The 15952-nt window shown below is 44.6% G+C and overlaps 5 protein-coding genes across 6 annotated transcripts; 3 read left to right on the top strand and 2 right to left on the bottom strand.

Annotated features, from left to right (window-relative positions):
* Nucleotides 1-872: 872 nt before the first annotated feature.
* On the top strand, nt 873-2826 carry AGL3_2 (Alpha-galactosidase 3). Its single transcript, XM_024904597.2, has one exon. The coding sequence runs from the start codon at nt 899-901 to the stop codon at nt 2771-2773; it is 1875 nt and encodes a 624-aa protein (XP_024755218.1). The 5' UTR covers nt 873-898; the 3' UTR covers nt 2774-2826.
* A 104-nt stretch (nt 2827-2930) lies between these two features.
* TrAFT101_009417 (uncharacterized protein) lies at nt 2931-5205 on the bottom strand. Its single transcript, XM_066128640.1, has 6 exons — nt 4661-5205; nt 4566-4599; nt 4343-4507; nt 3813-4283; nt 3433-3760; nt 2931-3374 (listed from the first exon to the last, which is right to left on the bottom strand). The coding sequence occupies exons 3-6, from the start codon at nt 4367-4369 to the stop codon at nt 3037-3039; spliced, it is 1164 nt and encodes a 387-aa protein (XP_065984760.1). The 5' UTR covers nt 4370-4507; nt 4566-4599; nt 4661-5205; the 3' UTR covers nt 2931-3036.
* Nucleotides 5206-6034: 829 nt separating this feature from the next.
* Nucleotides 6035-9513, top strand: TrAFT101_009416 (uncharacterized protein). 2 transcript variants are annotated; one of them, XM_066128639.1, is made up of 6 exons: nt 6035-6233; nt 6318-6406; nt 6459-7326; nt 7393-7781; nt 7835-8506; nt 8580-9513. In XM_066128639.1, coding segments are annotated over exons 1-6 (2073 nt in total). In that variant the 5' UTR covers nt 6035-6179; the 3' UTR covers nt 8581-9513. The 2 variants fall into 2 exon arrangements, with proteins under 2 accessions (XP_065984759.1, XP_024755220.2); XM_024901419.2 differs by having other exon boundaries at nt 6035-6406; nt 8580-8851.
* Nucleotides 8593-10704, bottom strand: TrAFT101_009415 (uncharacterized protein). The gene is made up of 4 exons (XM_024909037.2): nt 9908-10704; nt 9626-9851; nt 9295-9566; nt 8593-9235 (listed from the first exon to the last, which is right to left on the bottom strand). The coding sequence occupies exons 1-4, from the start codon at nt 10145-10147 to the stop codon at nt 8621-8623; spliced, it is 1353 nt and encodes a 450-aa protein (XP_024755221.2). The 5' UTR covers nt 10148-10704; the 3' UTR covers nt 8593-8620.
* A 1561-nt stretch (nt 10705-12265) lies between these two features.
* On the top strand, nt 12266-15688 carry TrAFT101_009414 (uncharacterized protein). The gene is made up of 8 exons (XM_024907116.2): nt 12266-12463; nt 12546-12984; nt 13050-13727; nt 13794-14075; nt 14135-14398; nt 14452-14629; nt 14683-14972; nt 15037-15688. The coding sequence occupies exons 2-8, from the start codon at nt 12628-12630 to the stop codon at nt 15373-15375; spliced, it is 2388 nt and encodes a 795-aa protein (XP_024755222.2). The 5' UTR covers nt 12266-12463; nt 12546-12627; the 3' UTR covers nt 15376-15688.
* Nucleotides 15689-15952: the final 264 nt, after the last annotated feature.

Below are 15952 nucleotides of genomic sequence, written 5' to 3'. Positions count from 1 at the left end.
TTCGCTTTTACCCCTAAGTCTGATATATCCACACCAAGGTTTACTTGATTTACCAGAAACGTCCAAGAGCCATATCGTCAAGACTTTGCGCTGCCACTATATGATCATTGCATTCCAATTACGAAAATATACTGCAAGTGTTTTTCCATATCGTATGGAACTCTCCACGCAGGAAATGTTAACTCAGATTACACATGGCATATCGTGTTTTTAATTACTAGTCAGGGGGCCGTGTTTTGAACAGTTAATTAGCAATGCAGCATACAGCCATCGAATGTTCTTAAGCAATACTTTGCATTAACAACCAGGCCTAAGCTTTCACTCTTTAGGTCATTACGCTTTATGTCGTGTCATTTGGCGCAAATTTAGGCCGCTAATTCTCTGCGGGGAGAGTCTAGCCCACTGACAGTGACAGTTGGCGCCCCGAAGGATGCACCGAGCAATCGTCCGCGGCCTCTCTCCACAACCCCAGCTTCCCCAGATTCCGGTCAAAAGGCTCGTAATGATGAGATTTAACTCCACATGAATTCAACCGCGGAATTGACGTGAGGTGGTCATGAAGTATCTAAGGTTTAAAGGCTCGACGTGCTTATCCGGCTAGTAAATTGGTCATTGAATAAATAGCCCTCGGATAATAACTGTGCTTCCTGGAGATAGCTTGCAGGTGAGCTCTCCAAGTTCTAGGCCCTTGTGTGCCCCGGAAATTTCACCGCAAGCGCAGCAATCTCTGCCGAGCTGACAACATGAATGTCGAATGTCGGCAGGGGCTGGCTTCAAAAGATCCAAGGAAATACACACACATATATAGGAGCCGTGGACGTTTTCGTGGGTGCAACACTTTTTTGTCAAGCAGAAGACAAAGAAGAGGCTTATGGGCTTAGAATTGTTTCTCAGCACAATGGCCCCTGCTACCACACTTATTGCCTCGATGGCAGGGCTCCTCCTGTTTCGCCCTGTGGTCGCTCAAACTTCCTGTGGTGGTAATCTATATACCCCCGGAACTCTCAATTTCACTTTGGAATGCTACAATGCGTTTATAGACTGCGCCGCTAAATTCGAGGCCAACGCAAGCTTGGTGAACTGCGACGATGGCAAGGGAAATCTGTTCATGCAGCAACAGGCCAACTTGGGGGCTGCCGCGGGGAGCCAGAATAACGACGCTGTCATTGCTTTCCAGGACATCCGCGAGCTTTGCCTGCTTAGTGGTACAACAACTGCCACGTGGGGCTACAGCGATAATCAGTGGTATTGGGCTGCAGCCGAGGATGCTTGCTACACCAATGATCCCAGTCGCACAGACGTTGTCAAAACCCATCCGGCGCCATTCTGTATCCAGAATCGTGACTCTCCTCTATCAGAATGCTATCCGGAGCCAGATATCACCTCTGGCGGCCCCTTGAAAATCCTAAAGACTGCAAAGACGCCAAATGGGTTCAAATCCTCCGCCCGAGGTTGGAATACATACGGAGTCCAGGCATTACAGAACGGTTCTGCAGTGGTGCCATCCTTTGCTGGGCAGTCTGGCTTGTATTACACCCAAAAGTTCGTTGAGACTCAGTGCGGTGTGCTTGCGCGACCTGAATTCAAAGCTGCTGGATATGACCTTTGCAGTCTTGATTCTGGCTGGCAAGCCTTTAGCGCTGTTGATAACCATGGTCGTATCATCTACAACTCTACACGCTTTAACCTCCCGCAGTTAGGGTCATGGCTCCACAGCAAAGGCCTAAAACTAGGAGTTTACATTACGCCTGGAGTTCCATGCGTTGCTCATAACCAGACGATTCTGGGCACAAACATCAAAATCGCCGATGTCTTGAACGGCAATAATGACCAGATTAATTGTGACTTTGATTTCAGCAAGGACGGTGTTCAGCAGTGGCATGACTCGGTTGTAGAGCAGTGGGCGTCATGGGGCGTTGATATGCTTAAACTGGACTTTGTGACTCCTGGCAGCCCCTCAAACGGCGCCAATCTTGCTTGCGATAGCTCGGATGCTGTGCGTGCCTATAAGAAGGCCATTCAAAAATCAGGGAAGCACATTCGCCTTGATGTTTCATGGAAGCTTTGCCGTAATGAGACCTGGTTGCCAGTATGGAGCGGCCTCGCTGAATCTATGCGAACAGACCAGGACTTGGATAACTACGGCACAAACACATTGATGGCTTGGCAGGTCGGTCAGCGCGCAATTGAGAACTATCGACAATATATCGGTCTTCAGGCACAGCGAAATGTTCCAATCACAATATATCCCGATATGGACGCATTATTCACGGTCAATCCAGAGCATCTCGCAGGTGTCAATGATACTATTAGAACTACTGTTATGAATCACTGGCTGGGAGCAGCCGCTAACCTTGTCATTGGCGGCGACATGCAGCAAGTCGATGCACTGGGTCTTAAGCTGACCACTAGCAGCCAATCCGTTGCTGCTGCAAATTTCTTTGCTCAATACCCCATGCAGCCCCGCAACCCTGGCACAGGAAGCAATGCTGCAAAGCAGCTCCAAGCCTGGATTGGAGGTCCGTCAGACAACCACAAAGAGGCTTATGTGCTCATTGTAAACTATGGACCAGACCAGGGGTACGGAGGTTTTGGAACCCAGCTTTACGCTTCGCAGAAAGTAACTGTATCTTTAAAGGATTTGGGCATCTCTGGGTCAACTTGGACTTTTACAGATATTTGGAAGGGTAACTCTACCAGAGTGTCACAATCATACTCTGCTTGGCTCACAGAAGGAGAGTCACAACTACTGCGCTTATCAAGGGTTTACTAGAAACTATGCAAATCAATTTGTAGTTTCCTACAGAGCTTTAGATGGTACGTAATCACGAATTTACAGCAATTTGCAAATGAAAGAAATAGTCACTAGCCTCTTCCTAAAGCTTATGATTTATGCATATGTATATGTATATATGTGCGTGTGTGTATGTGTGATATATAGATGAGCAGTGATACTCAAAGCCGTTTATAGTAAGAGATGGATGGCTTCTCTCATTAATAGCTGTCTAGCTACATATTTGGTACCATTAATGGAAACTATAGCACGTATCTAAACATTGGCCCGTAATTTTCTATGGCCTTAGCCTGAACAGTTTCTTCGCCTCTCTCCCGTGCTTCAACAAGCCTCGCTTTCTGTTCCTCTATAGTGCCATATTTCTGGTCCAATTTCTTGTTCTCTCTGACAAGGAAAATACGTAAACCAACTACTAGCAGCGTGGTAAAGAACATAAATGCGGCACAAACTGATTGTCCCTTTATATAGAAAGGTCCTTCCTTGGTCGGATATAGTCGCGTGCCTAGCAATGGACCACATTGTCCGATGACATTGAGAAGAACAATGCCCGCTCCTCGACGTGTATCGCTTCCCTGATTATCTACGACACATTAGCTGGTAGAAATGGGATGAAACACCATGTCTTAGGGGACACTTACTTAATACCCACGGCAGAATATTGGCAATAGAGGGAAATATGCCCCCAGCAGCCATAAATACACCGAAGTAGCGTGCTCCAACAGACTTTGCAGTTGCTAGGATAACGTATCCCACCCCGCCAATTAAGGTGAGAATAATCAGCATAATACCACGCTGCTGAGTTCTATCGGCGATGTAAGGCGTAGCAAGAGTAACAAGAAAGGAGAGGAAGAAAGGAGGGGCCGTTAATCCTTGAGCATCTACGTCAGAGAATCCCATTTCTGAGAGAATCGTCGGCAGAAAGACAGGGAGAGAGGCGAAGCTGACATTGCAGCTGAAATACATGAGCTATAGGAACCGTCAGCACAGACTTTTTCCAACCATCAGAGAATCTTCTTACGCCTGTAAACCAAGCCTTTACGTCAATAAGGCCTCTCAAAAAATCCATCCAGTCAACGCTGCCTATTCTTTCTGCAGAGCCCGCTTGTCGGACGCTTCGAGCATTAGCTACTCTCCGTTCGTCTTCATCCAAAAATTTCGCCTTCTCAGGAGAATCGGGGAGATAGAAGAAAGCTACAACAGCCATTATAATGGTTGGTAAGCCTTCAACTAGGAACAGCACTCTCCATTTCGCAATGGAAGGATGCCCCGAGGTAATTCCATACGCCAGAGCTCCCGCAAACGTGTTAGCAAGGGGAGCGGCAGAGAGAAATACTCCGCAGCGGAAGCCGACTTCATGACGCAGATAGAAGAAGGAAAGTAGAAATGGTATTCCAGGCCCGTACCCAGCCTCAGCGGCCCCCATCAGAAATCTTAGAGCCATCTCGCCCCCCAAGTTTGGGTGACCGATTGGAGGGTCGCTACGATGCCCCTAATTCCAACCCTGTTAGTATTGCATGATGGCGATGGTTGCTCAATTTGGGTCTGTACCATGTAAAAACAACGATAGTAGCCCATAAATGCGGCGGTACGATTTTCCACATGATGCCGAGGAACTCAAATATAATGTATGGAATATAAAATATTGTGAGCAGCCAATCGTAACGATCTCCGATTAGATTGAGATCCTGGCTCATGCCGGCAATACGAGCATTCCTTTTATATTTGCTTTAGAACACAGCCTTGCACTTAGTTAATTAGGGCGAATACATACCCGACATTTGATCGATCAAGAAATGCGAGGAGATCTACCCCCTCCCCCAAAAACAAGTTAGCTGCAGGTGGTGTTACAGGTGCGATGCAACGTACAAAGAGCCATCACTAACGGAACCAGATTCCTGTCCGTTTTTCGGACAACGCGTCGCTCCAATTCGGCGTCGATAACATGCTGCTGTTCGACGACGTCTTCATGTTGGACAGGCGGAAGCCCTTTTTCGACATTACCCGCCTCCACGTCTTGTGGTTGCGATCGCTTTGCCTTTGCCTTTAGAAACTGCATTGCTCTTTCTTGTGGTTGCCAACAATGAGTGGCGTGGAATGTTCTGCCAGCAAAGCGTCGCGAACGCTCAGATTTTATGGGAGTGTCCGTTTGCGGGGTTGAGTCTCAGACATGGGCAGGGAGACATCATCGACTCCATCTTAACCCCGGATTCTAGCTGCCGATCCCTGCGATTTATGGCCATCGATGTGCATTGAGGAAGAGTACAAGAGTCAGTATCGGCACTCGAGTTCCGATGCGAGCGTGACTCAATCTGGCAGTTACTGGCGGAAGAAATAAAAAGAGAGACCCTTAGCCTCAATTCATATCGAAAATGGCATCTGCAGGTCAGTACGTGTACATATTCTTTGATCCCAGTGCGTGCAATGGCCTATCGTTATTCCCTATTGCGTGGCTACAATGTGATTATCGGCTCCGCCCTCAGGATCTTATTCCGCGCCTCCATGCAACCCCACCCAGCAGTATACAAAGCGAAATCGGACCTGTAGAGTCGTCCCAACTCAACATCTGGTATCAGTAAATACCTATTCACGATCATGAATCAGATTTTGTGGTTTTGTTACCTCGCAGGATTAATGGCATAGCAGAGTACCTATCACGGCTACTGTATGGCCACGGTAGTAGCTGAAGCTGCTAATCGCCACTCGCGAAGGATCGTTTGCCCAAAGTTTATTACTCGCCGCTAGCAGTTACAATAGAGGCAAGGATGTAGTACAAGTGTCGTTACTACTATGTGGTCTATTTGTCTCTAAGTTGTATCATGCTCCTACAACGGAAGTTGCCCGACGAAGTGTTCTTCTTCAAACTCGTCCAAGAGTTATACCGACCAGCGGAATCGGCGATGTTCACAGGCGTAAACTTAAGATATTTTGGTATCATAATATAAATAACAAGCATCTCCCTCTTTTTTTTTTTTTTTTTTTTTTTTTTTTCCAAAACGCAGCGCGTCAATACCATGCATTAAGCTTTGACCATGCTATAAAAAGCTGTCAGAAGCTGCCGAAACTGTACACAGCATGCGAATAGAGCGTTCCACCGAGCGAAAAGCACGTTGGGGGCAGCTATATAGTTGGATAATTTAGCGGGCTGTAGTTCTGTGGAGAATATAGCTTCGGCGAAAAATCTCCGGGGCCCACCTCTCTCTTTCGAAAACCTCGGAGGCGTCTACCATGCGATCGTGCTTTTTGTCCTTTTATCGCCATTCGCCGGTGATGGCTAGGCATTCTTTTACGGAACGGGTGAACAGTCTCAGTTACAGCCAACGTTGCAGGACCCTAGCGACCCTACCCATATGCAGCCGCTGGCTTGGGCCACGGCCAGTCTCACTACATGGCGACCAATACCGCAAGGGCGTGCGTTCGCTGCCACCGTAAAAAAACAAAGGTAGGATAAAGCAAGGCAGCAAATCTTCAGAAGAAATGAAACGTCGATAAATAGAGATGCTAAAAAAAAAAAAAAAAAAAAAAGTGTTCTGGCTACCCAAATTGCCTATCATGCGGGAAAGCGAAAACTACCTGCGAACCGTACACCAGGCATAGGAAAAGCGATAGTTTAGCGTACGTAACTGCTTATTAGCTTTCAAAGAAATTGAGCGCTGATTAATAGAAGGGAACTTAAATATTTTAGGCAAAGGGCTTCTTGGCTTGAAGATGAGATATATCGACATTTCCGCATCCAATGCAAGGATGTGCCAACTGGGGGTTCTCTCAGGTCAGAAGGTCGTGATTTTGCTGAAGGGCCCACGTTAAGCCCAGGAATTATTCCACACAGCACCCATACGCAAGAAAAACAAGCCCCCTCAACGCCAGCTGGCGACTCCACAGATATGGGAATTTTAACTTTAAATGCTACTGGTGAAATGAAATATCTTGGCCCTTCAAGCGGCGCTTTCTTCGCTGCATACGCCAGTGCGCTCGCGAGATCTTGTCTCTCCGCAAAGGGCCTTTGGAACACCTCACTCAGTTCCCAGCAAGCAGACGCTAGGAGAGAAGAAGGACATAAATCAGCCGATAAGCCGAGCAGACTCTCTTCCAGCGACATCAATCTGTTTCTCCTGTCATATAAGATGTGGATACTGCCTCTCTATCCTATTCTGAATTCTGATGATCTGGATTTGCTAATAAGTAGGTATACTGAAGATATTGGGAAGGATGATTCACAGCTACGCCAAGGCGACTTTGAGAAAAATATATCGCTGATGACATTTTACATGGTAATGGCGCTTGGGGCAATTAATACTTCAAATACAATTCAGCAAATATGCAAACAATCTGGCCAAAAAGCTTTACTGGACTTTTCGGTTGGGAGGCCATCACCGACATCTCTTTGCACACGAGTTTTGCAGTTGATAGACTATAATTCTCATATATTGCGTCCGAGTGTTGGATTCATCAGAGTATTTCTCTTGATTTCAATTTATAGCTCTTTTGGACCTATTGGATCGAGCCAATGGCAGCTAGCTGGCTTTACAATGAGGGTATGCATCACCGAATCTTTCTTTCTTGTTGAGAACCTATTCAATATCGTTGCTGACGTTTTGTAGATGGCTGTAGAAATAGGTTTGCATTGTACTCCTGAGGCAAGTGATCTCTCAGATGAGGCCAAGGACCAACGGAATCGCGTCTTCTGGACCATATATGCGATTGAGATTAGTCTCGCTTATAATCTTGGGCGCCCTTCGTCGATTGGAGATGATCATATCGCTAGTACGCTACCAAAATCCACAAATGAAAATTTATCCAGTCTACATCATGTGCGGCATCGACAGATACAAAGTCGAATTGTGGCTCAAATTTACGGCATCACCAACAGTACTCGAAAAATGTCAGTCGAAAAGAAGCAGCTGCTGATCTTGGATTTACAAAGAGATCTTGACGAGTGGCAAGTCAATATACCAGTCGATTCCCAGTACGAGGTAGCATACCCATATAGGTTCGTCAAAATAACCTTGCTGAATATCTTTATATGTGCTGACTCAATTAAAGCTACTGGAATCGCCTTTATCATGGCACAACTTTTGTCTTGCACCGACCAAGTCCGCTTTGCCCACATCCCTCTGCTCAGTCTCTGGAGCGATGTATTACCTCCGCTGGGAGCTATATTGACGACGTTCTTACAATTCTTCGCCTCAACAAAATACCATTGCCTTGGATGCTAGTTCAAGGAGTCTTATTCGCGGGCTTGACCATGGTCGTAACAGTTAGAACCGGTCTTCATCAGTTACTATCGCATGTCGAAGCATCTTTCTTGTTGATTGATCTTCAGTCTTGGGTTAGAAATTGTTCTATCTGTCTCGCCATTATGAATGAACGACTCCAAGAAGAAGAATTGATGTCAAAATTGGATTCTCAGTATGAGCTTCTTGCAAATGATACTCTTAAATTAGTATCTTCAACTATGACTTCACAAGCTGGGACTATTTGCCCTGAAAGCTCTGCATCCGCGACAAATATAGAGAATGACTTAGAGACAGAACAAGGTCTTAACATGGACACATCATATTCTAGTATGAGCTTTAGGGAAGAATATGATTATTTCGAAATGTTCAGGGATTTTTTGGGCCAAGACCCAACAGAAACATTTTGGAATATGTTTCCCAATGAAATGAATATGGCGGCTGATATAGATCCGGGAAAGACATCTTCTAATATCCTCTAGTAAGCCCCCCCCCCCCCCCCCCCCAAAACAGGCTGTGGAGTTTGTACGATGAGCTAATTATTAATGATTTAGAACTATTCTTAAGCACGCGGTATGTTTCTTAATTGACATATCTATAGCTCTATTCTAAGCTTTGCCACGGCGTTTTGTATGGCCTGTATGGCTTCATCTAGCAAAGGTAGATTTAGAACATTATTCGCATCCGAAGCTAAATCTAGAAGATGATATCCATGTTCATATCTTTCAATCTGGTCATGGAAATACAGGTAGCTTGTGGCCATCCTCAGGCGATATCGACCACCAATGGGCCCAGCATCGTCCTCGCCAAATGCCGAACCTGGAAGGGCTGCGACACCACACTCTTCAATAAGCCACCGGGATAACTCTTGGCTAGACCAAATTCCACGAGCTTCAAGCTGTTTCGAAAATGGATGAAACGATGGATAAACATAAAAGGCACCCTTTGGTTCTGCAACTGCGAGGCCACATTGACGTAAAGCTTGATACAACGCCAACGTGCATCGCTTGTGTAATGACACAACCTGGCTACGATACAAATCCATTTCTGGACTAGTATCGAACGCTACGGCAGCGGCTTTTTGGGCGGGTGCTGAGGCGGCAGACCAGCACTCAGACGCATATGCCAAGACTGCCGATTGTACCCTCGCTCCAAAGTCGTTTGCAGGAAAGATGGCATAGCCAACCCTCCATCCTCCAGCAGAATAAGTCTATATAAAGGTAGTTAACGGTCAGCTAATTAGAGATTATAACAAAGGAGGAATGTTACCTTTGAAAGTCCACCAGTCAAAATTTTGTGGCCAATGTTAAATTGCGACCCTGAGCATGGAGTTGCACTGCTTTCTTCAGAGAAGCTTATGTCAGAATATATCTCATCACTGATGAGAGTAATATCATGGCTTCTGCAAAAGGCGCTGATGGTCTCTACATCACGCTTATTGAAAGCCTGACCAGTGGGATTGGAAGGACTGTTTATAAGCATAATTCGAGGATTGCCACCTTCTTTGACTGCGCTTGAAAACGCCGATTGCAGAGACGCCTCTTTGTAAGCTGTTAGCTTAATTGCCTGTAAAGTAAGTTATGGAAATATAGCTTCGCACCTGTGATAGTATGACGATCGTCTTTATCTGTTTCTACCCAGAAGATTTGCTTTCCTGCATGGATAATCTGAGGCTCGTAACTGACCCACGACGGTCGCGGCAGTAAAACGTCTCCTTGTAGAAGGTCAAAAAGTGCGAATAGCAATGGCTTGGATCCTGGGGCCACGACAACTTGGTCGGGCTGAATGTTATTCTTTAGACGCCGAGATTGGAATTTGGCAATAGCCTACCCCAGGAGTTAGTATCCTCGTTAATATTAGCATATGGCATCAAAATACGAACCTCTTGTAATTCGGGCAACCCTGCAACTGGAAGGTAACTAGTGATATCGCTGGCGTTCCTGTGAGCTGCAGCTACATTGCGCTGAATAGGAAAAGTAGCCTCGCCAAATCCCAGGTGCACAACTTTGTAACCTTTAGCTGTGCGCCGATGAACAAGCTCGTTTATTGCTAAAGTGGCGGAAAGACGCATTTTCCTTGCCAGCGCAGTCAAAACGCCAGATTCTGTCTCTTTAGATTCCATCTTTTTTTTTTATTAATCTTGTTAGAGTGAGAGGAGGAACTGCAGTATTAGGCAACTATTAATGGGAAACTGGGCGTTAAATACTCGATTTTTACCTCAACCTCCATGTATTCGGCGATATGCGCCGAACAGGCGTGGTGAAAGCAGAGAGCCGGTGCAACGGCGCCGCCCGCCGCGTGCACTCGTAGCGCGATGGCTCAGGTATTTTCTCGTAAACATACGATAAAATATTTTATTATTTATGGAAAGTCGAAGGGACCTAGGAAACGGAAAAAAAAAAAAGTATAATTAGCTTAATGGTTCGTATATCTGCGGGGAGAGTCCGTCCAAATCATATACACATAATGGCACATAATGGCTTCACATCAGAGTTATTAGAGTAGCTCTGTTGACACCTAGTAGCTGTTAGAAAGGTATGTCATGAGCCACCCGCGTTCCAAAATACATGTTGGCAAAACGCCAAAGATATAGTGAATTATGCTGCCGCATGCATAATTTGTAGAGCCTTAAACATATTTCCTCAAATGATAACACTTTTTTTTTTCACGCAAGATGATACTCTTCATTACATATAACCCTGGTGGCTTTACGGAAATGGTCGGACGGCTAAACAGGAGCTCTGCATAGAATCGGAGTTTTGGCCAACCTTGCCAACGTTCCTAATTTTGAGCTAAACTTCTTTTCTCCACGCTAAGAATGGCATCATTTGCCAAGAAACACGACTAGCGACTAGTATATTATTATAATAGTGGGCACCATACATAGTCAGCAAGTTAAAAACAGCTATACGAGAGTAGGTACTATTGCTACAACACGTATCTATATGCTGAAATGTATATATAGCAGACCTTATAATAAAAGGAAACACATGCTTGTAGCTAGCTAACGGCCGCAAGCCAAAAGCATAAGGTACAAAAAATAGCATGTATTTCATCCGACATCCTGCACATCGTATGAAGAGCAAATTTAGCGATGGCTCCTAGTGTATTAGATACCCAACACACGAAACAATTGACACAAATATTTGTCAAATGCATTTGAATATTTTATGCATCTTCCCCCTGGCGTTGAAATTTAATAGCGGTGACCATTATACTCTACATAGCAGAAGAAATTGTTTTCCTCTATCAATGTTTTGGAAATCAGAATGTTTTATATTCTCCCAGCCTGAGAATTATACTAACCACTGGTCTTTATTTTGCTTATATCTATATTCTTTAGCTTGCATATATGTGCTCAAACTCTAGTATAGCTATTTGAATTCCCCAACGTAATCAGTCTAGTAAGTAAAATGACACCCTGGCGTCTAAAGTGATTTATATCGTACTATATTACGTCTAGACAGATATAAATCCGGTTTATTGAGTAAGATGTGAGCCAACATTACCCACAAAGTGTTTATTTTGTGCACCGATCACATAACACATATTCATAGAGGGTGGCTCTAGCGTCTAAGTATTAGCTCAATATTCTTGATAAGGTGATAGACAAAGCCGGTCAGGTGTTCGGGGATATTCGTACTGGATACTACTACAGTTGCTTTTGAACGTGACATGGGTGGCAAGGTGACCCCCAAAACGCCGAAACAGCTGTGGATAAATGTAACCTTCTAAGTTATTCGCCGTACATACTACTGATATTTAAAATACCCGCAGGTCGCTTTCTCAATGCAGGGAAAAAAAGGGTCCAGGAAAGGTGCCTATTCGATTGCAAATAACAATTGTTCCATGTGACTCGTCTGCTTTATCCTTCTACAGATGCAAGCCAGAGCCAACAGGAAAATCCCATATATGAAGATTAACATGCATTTTACTGCACTTTTATGCTAATTTATATGGATGAGTCAAAGTGCTAGAAATGCAGTACCTATATATTGTAAGACCATTACCCATATATCTTCGCCTGATTTTCTTGAAGCGTGGCGGAGCGTACTACTGGACTTGTTGTCTCTTTTCGGGGCAAGTGAAGCGCTATGTAAGATGATATCTAGTAAGTAATTTCAATGTATGCGCAATTTATGAGAAGTTTGATAAATTTTGTATGGAAGGCTCGCCATTCTTGTCGCTCTGCGATATAATCTAGAACGTCTACATTAACTTAATCTACAAGCTAGCCTCGGGAACTTTTCCAGTCGTATGGAATCGAGACTAACCACAGGCGGAAAGTCCGTGCCATTTTCGTGCATATTTTCAAAAGTCCCTCCCAGAACAACAGTAGCTGGTCTTTAGTTGCCACTCTAAAATACCTGATCTATTGATTGCATAACGTCTCACCAGTATTACACCACCGTCCTGGTAATTCCATAACAATTCAAACGTATGTTATCGCTTCACACTATCACGTTCCTAGTATATCGTGATTCAGAATACCGAGGAGAAAAAAATGAAAATGCTTATAGAAATAGACTCTGCCAAAATGCCAGCCATTTTTATCTCCCTTTTCTTTTTCGTTATGATGCAGCGTCTTCACTACCTGCGTGAATGCTGATTTATGCCAAGATGGCGGCGTCAATGCCAGATGATACTGTTGTTACTGAGAACAAGGCAGTCAGACATAATATTTCCGATGAGGGAGTTCCTTCTGGTGGCAACATAGATTTTGAGAAAAACGAGAAGGTTAAAGGCGGAAGCAGCACTGTTCCCATCGATAGTGACGACTACGACGACAATAGTGGCCAAGACAATGCCAGCGACGATGTTATTATCATTACCGGCGCTGATGCAGCTGCCCATCTACTGCCACTACGAGATGATCATGAACCGTCCGTGACTTTCCGAAGCCTCTTTTTAGCTACTTGCCTTTCTGCTTTTCAAGCTATCATGAGCCAGATCTACCAGGTGAGTAACTTTGCATTGGCAAGTGCTCTACATATATATTGAGAATAATCTGACACACAATTTAGTTCAAGCCAACGTCAGTAACAATCTCAGGAACCTTTATCGTCCTCATCGCCTATTTTGCAGGCAATGCGTGGGCTGCGTTCCTTCCCCGTGGCGATCGACTAAAGGCACGATGGGCAGGCAAAAAAGGCCAAGAAAAAATTCCATTCTGGATATCCGTTGTCTCTTTCATCAATCCTGGCCCTTGGAATCTTAAAGAGCATGCTGTATGTGCCATTACAGCCACATCTGCTTCAAATGCCTCTGCCAGTATCACCGTTTTCACCGCACAAAATCTATTTTACAACCTACCCTTGACTGCATCAACTGTTATCTTAAGCACAATTTCGATTGGATTATTTGGCTATGGCATCTGTGGCATGCTGCGTCCTATTGCAGTCTGGCACGTGGAAGCGGTATACTGGAGCACCCTTCCGACAGTCAAGACACTTCAAGGACTTCACTGGCAAAGCTTGAAAGGCTCTAAACCACTTCGGGTTTTCTGGTACAGCTTCGTCGGCATGTTCTTTTACGAATTCTTCCCGGCTTACATTTTTCCGTTCCTAAATTCCGTTTCTATTCCATGCTTAGCAGCCATGCGTGCAACTGGCTCAAAAGCAGCCGTTCTTACAAATCTTTTCGGTGGCTCGCTTAACAACGAAGGACTAGGGATTTTTAGTCTTTCTTTCGATTGGCAATACGTAAGTGAGCACCTGTTGATTGAGATGCTAATTAAATTAGCAGACTAAACTGACGTACTTCATTAGATCACATCTATCAATACTTCTTTGCCCTTGACGCTGCAAGCTCATTCCGCACTTGGATATATCGTTTGCTACATTGTGATGATCGCCATTTATTATAGCAATGCTTGGAATGCAAAATCGCAGCCATTCATGTCTACGCAGCTCCGATCTGAAAATGGTACCAAGTATCCTATTTCTAAAGTGTTTTCTGGTGGCGTGCTTGATGAAAGCGCTTTGCAGAAATATGGCATCCCTAGGCTTACAGGAAGCTTCGCATACGCAATGTTCATGGCAAATGCAGCAGTGAGTATCCATGTACCACACACCAAGATTATGACCCAAATTTGTTAACAACTATTTAGATAGGAGCCCTAGTTGCACATTGCTGTCTATTCTGGGGTGGAGATATCAAAAGGGCATACAAGAGCGCAAAGAACGGACGATACGACGACCGCCATCATGCACACATGTCTGAGAATTACAAGGAAACACCATGGTGGTGGTACATATCAGTACTTGTTTTCAGCTTTGTCCTCGGCCTTGTCGTTGTGATCAAAGAAAACATTACGCTTCCTGTGTGGGCTTATATCGTATCGCTAATCCTTGGAATCTTTATCGCGCCCTTTGTAAGTGTTTATCATAAGAGACTATAAGTTGAGCGATCTAACACACTTGCCAGAGCACCATCCTCTATTCACGTTATGGTAACGGCATTGCTACCAATAATCTTTCCAAGATGTTAGCTGGCCTGATGCTTCCGGGCCGCCCCGTTGGCAACATGTATTTTGCTGCTTGGTCACATAACGTTATTGTGAATTGTGTCAACTTATGCAATGACCTCAAAATGGGGGAATATCGTATGTATTATTTCTTATAATGCGCAACTAGAAATATTAATGCATCCATATAGTCAAAATTCCTCCTCGAGTCATGTTTGCGACACAAATATACGGCACTGTCTTGGGCGGTTTTGTCAATTACGCCATCATGATCACTATCGTCAATGGCAACCGCGACCTTCTTGTAGACGGTAATGGAAACGCTTCATGGAGTGGTGCGACTATTCAATCATACAACACCAATGCGACCTCTTGGGCCCTCGCAAAATATCTTTATAAGGCTGGTGCAGAATACGAAATGGTATCTGTCGGTCTGGCTATCGGCGCTGCAGTAGTTGTTCTTCATCGTATATTTGCATATGTAAGTCTCATCGTGCCTACCAGTCCATGAACGACTCTTAATCGGCCCCTTTCTTTTTCTGCAGTTCGTCCCCAAAATCCGAAACTTTTCCACTTCAGATATCAATATGGCCCAGTTTATTCAATATGCGGGATTCATACCGTACAATGCGTCCCAGACTTGTGTTATCTTGAGTCAGCTTCTCGCCGGGTTTTTCACTCAGTTTTACCTCCGAAACTATCGACCTCGTATCTTCAAAGATTACTCATACCTTATTACTGGTGCCTTTGATGGTGCTAGTCTTACTGCACTTTTCATTCTATCTTTTGCAGTATTTGGGGCCGGCGGTCGCTCTGTACCCTTTCCCTCATGGTGGGGTAACCATGTCGATGGCTACTATGACTTCTGCCCAGTCTCGGAGTAGGCAAGGTTGACCATTTTCCTTTTCGTTACTAATGTGATTTGGCAAAAGAAAATTGGTTGTCAAGTCCAAAAACCTCTTTCGTGTGTTCTTTCAGCTATTTCTCGAATACTTTGTAAGAAGGATATGGCTCAAGAGCTTATAAAGGGAGATCCATCGGAATTTCACAATTGGCGCATCGCCTTGCGACAAACAAAAGGGCAACGAGATATCATCTCAAATAATAGCTTTGATTCAGGTTGCTTAACATATGTAGTCATATTGGAAGTGAATTTTAGTGTACACCAGTGTGAAGCGACACATAGAGCTAGCAAATGTTACGCCATCACCACTTCGGTGATAATCAGGCCATCATCCCGATACACTCGCTCAAAGACTCGTGTGCCTACTGGTGAAGATATAATTTCTCTAGTTAAATGGGTGGATATATCAACGCATAATTTAGTTGAGATTGCCATCAACGAGGTGAAGGTTGAGTTTGGGAACTCTGCCTCAAAGGATTACTCAAATAAATTGCCGAGTATGAAGGTTGTTGGGCGGAGACTTTTGGAGTAAGACAGAAAGAGTATTATTCATTCCG

This window comes from Trichoderma asperellum, chromosome 5 (assembly GCF_020647865.1).
Source record: "Trichoderma asperellum chromosome 5, complete sequence".
NCBI classification, from domain to species: Eukaryota; Fungi; Ascomycota; class Sordariomycetes; order Hypocreales; family Hypocreaceae; genus Trichoderma; species Trichoderma asperellum.
Note: the sequence above shows the minus strand (reverse complement) of the source record. Positions and strands in the feature narration are given on the sequence as shown.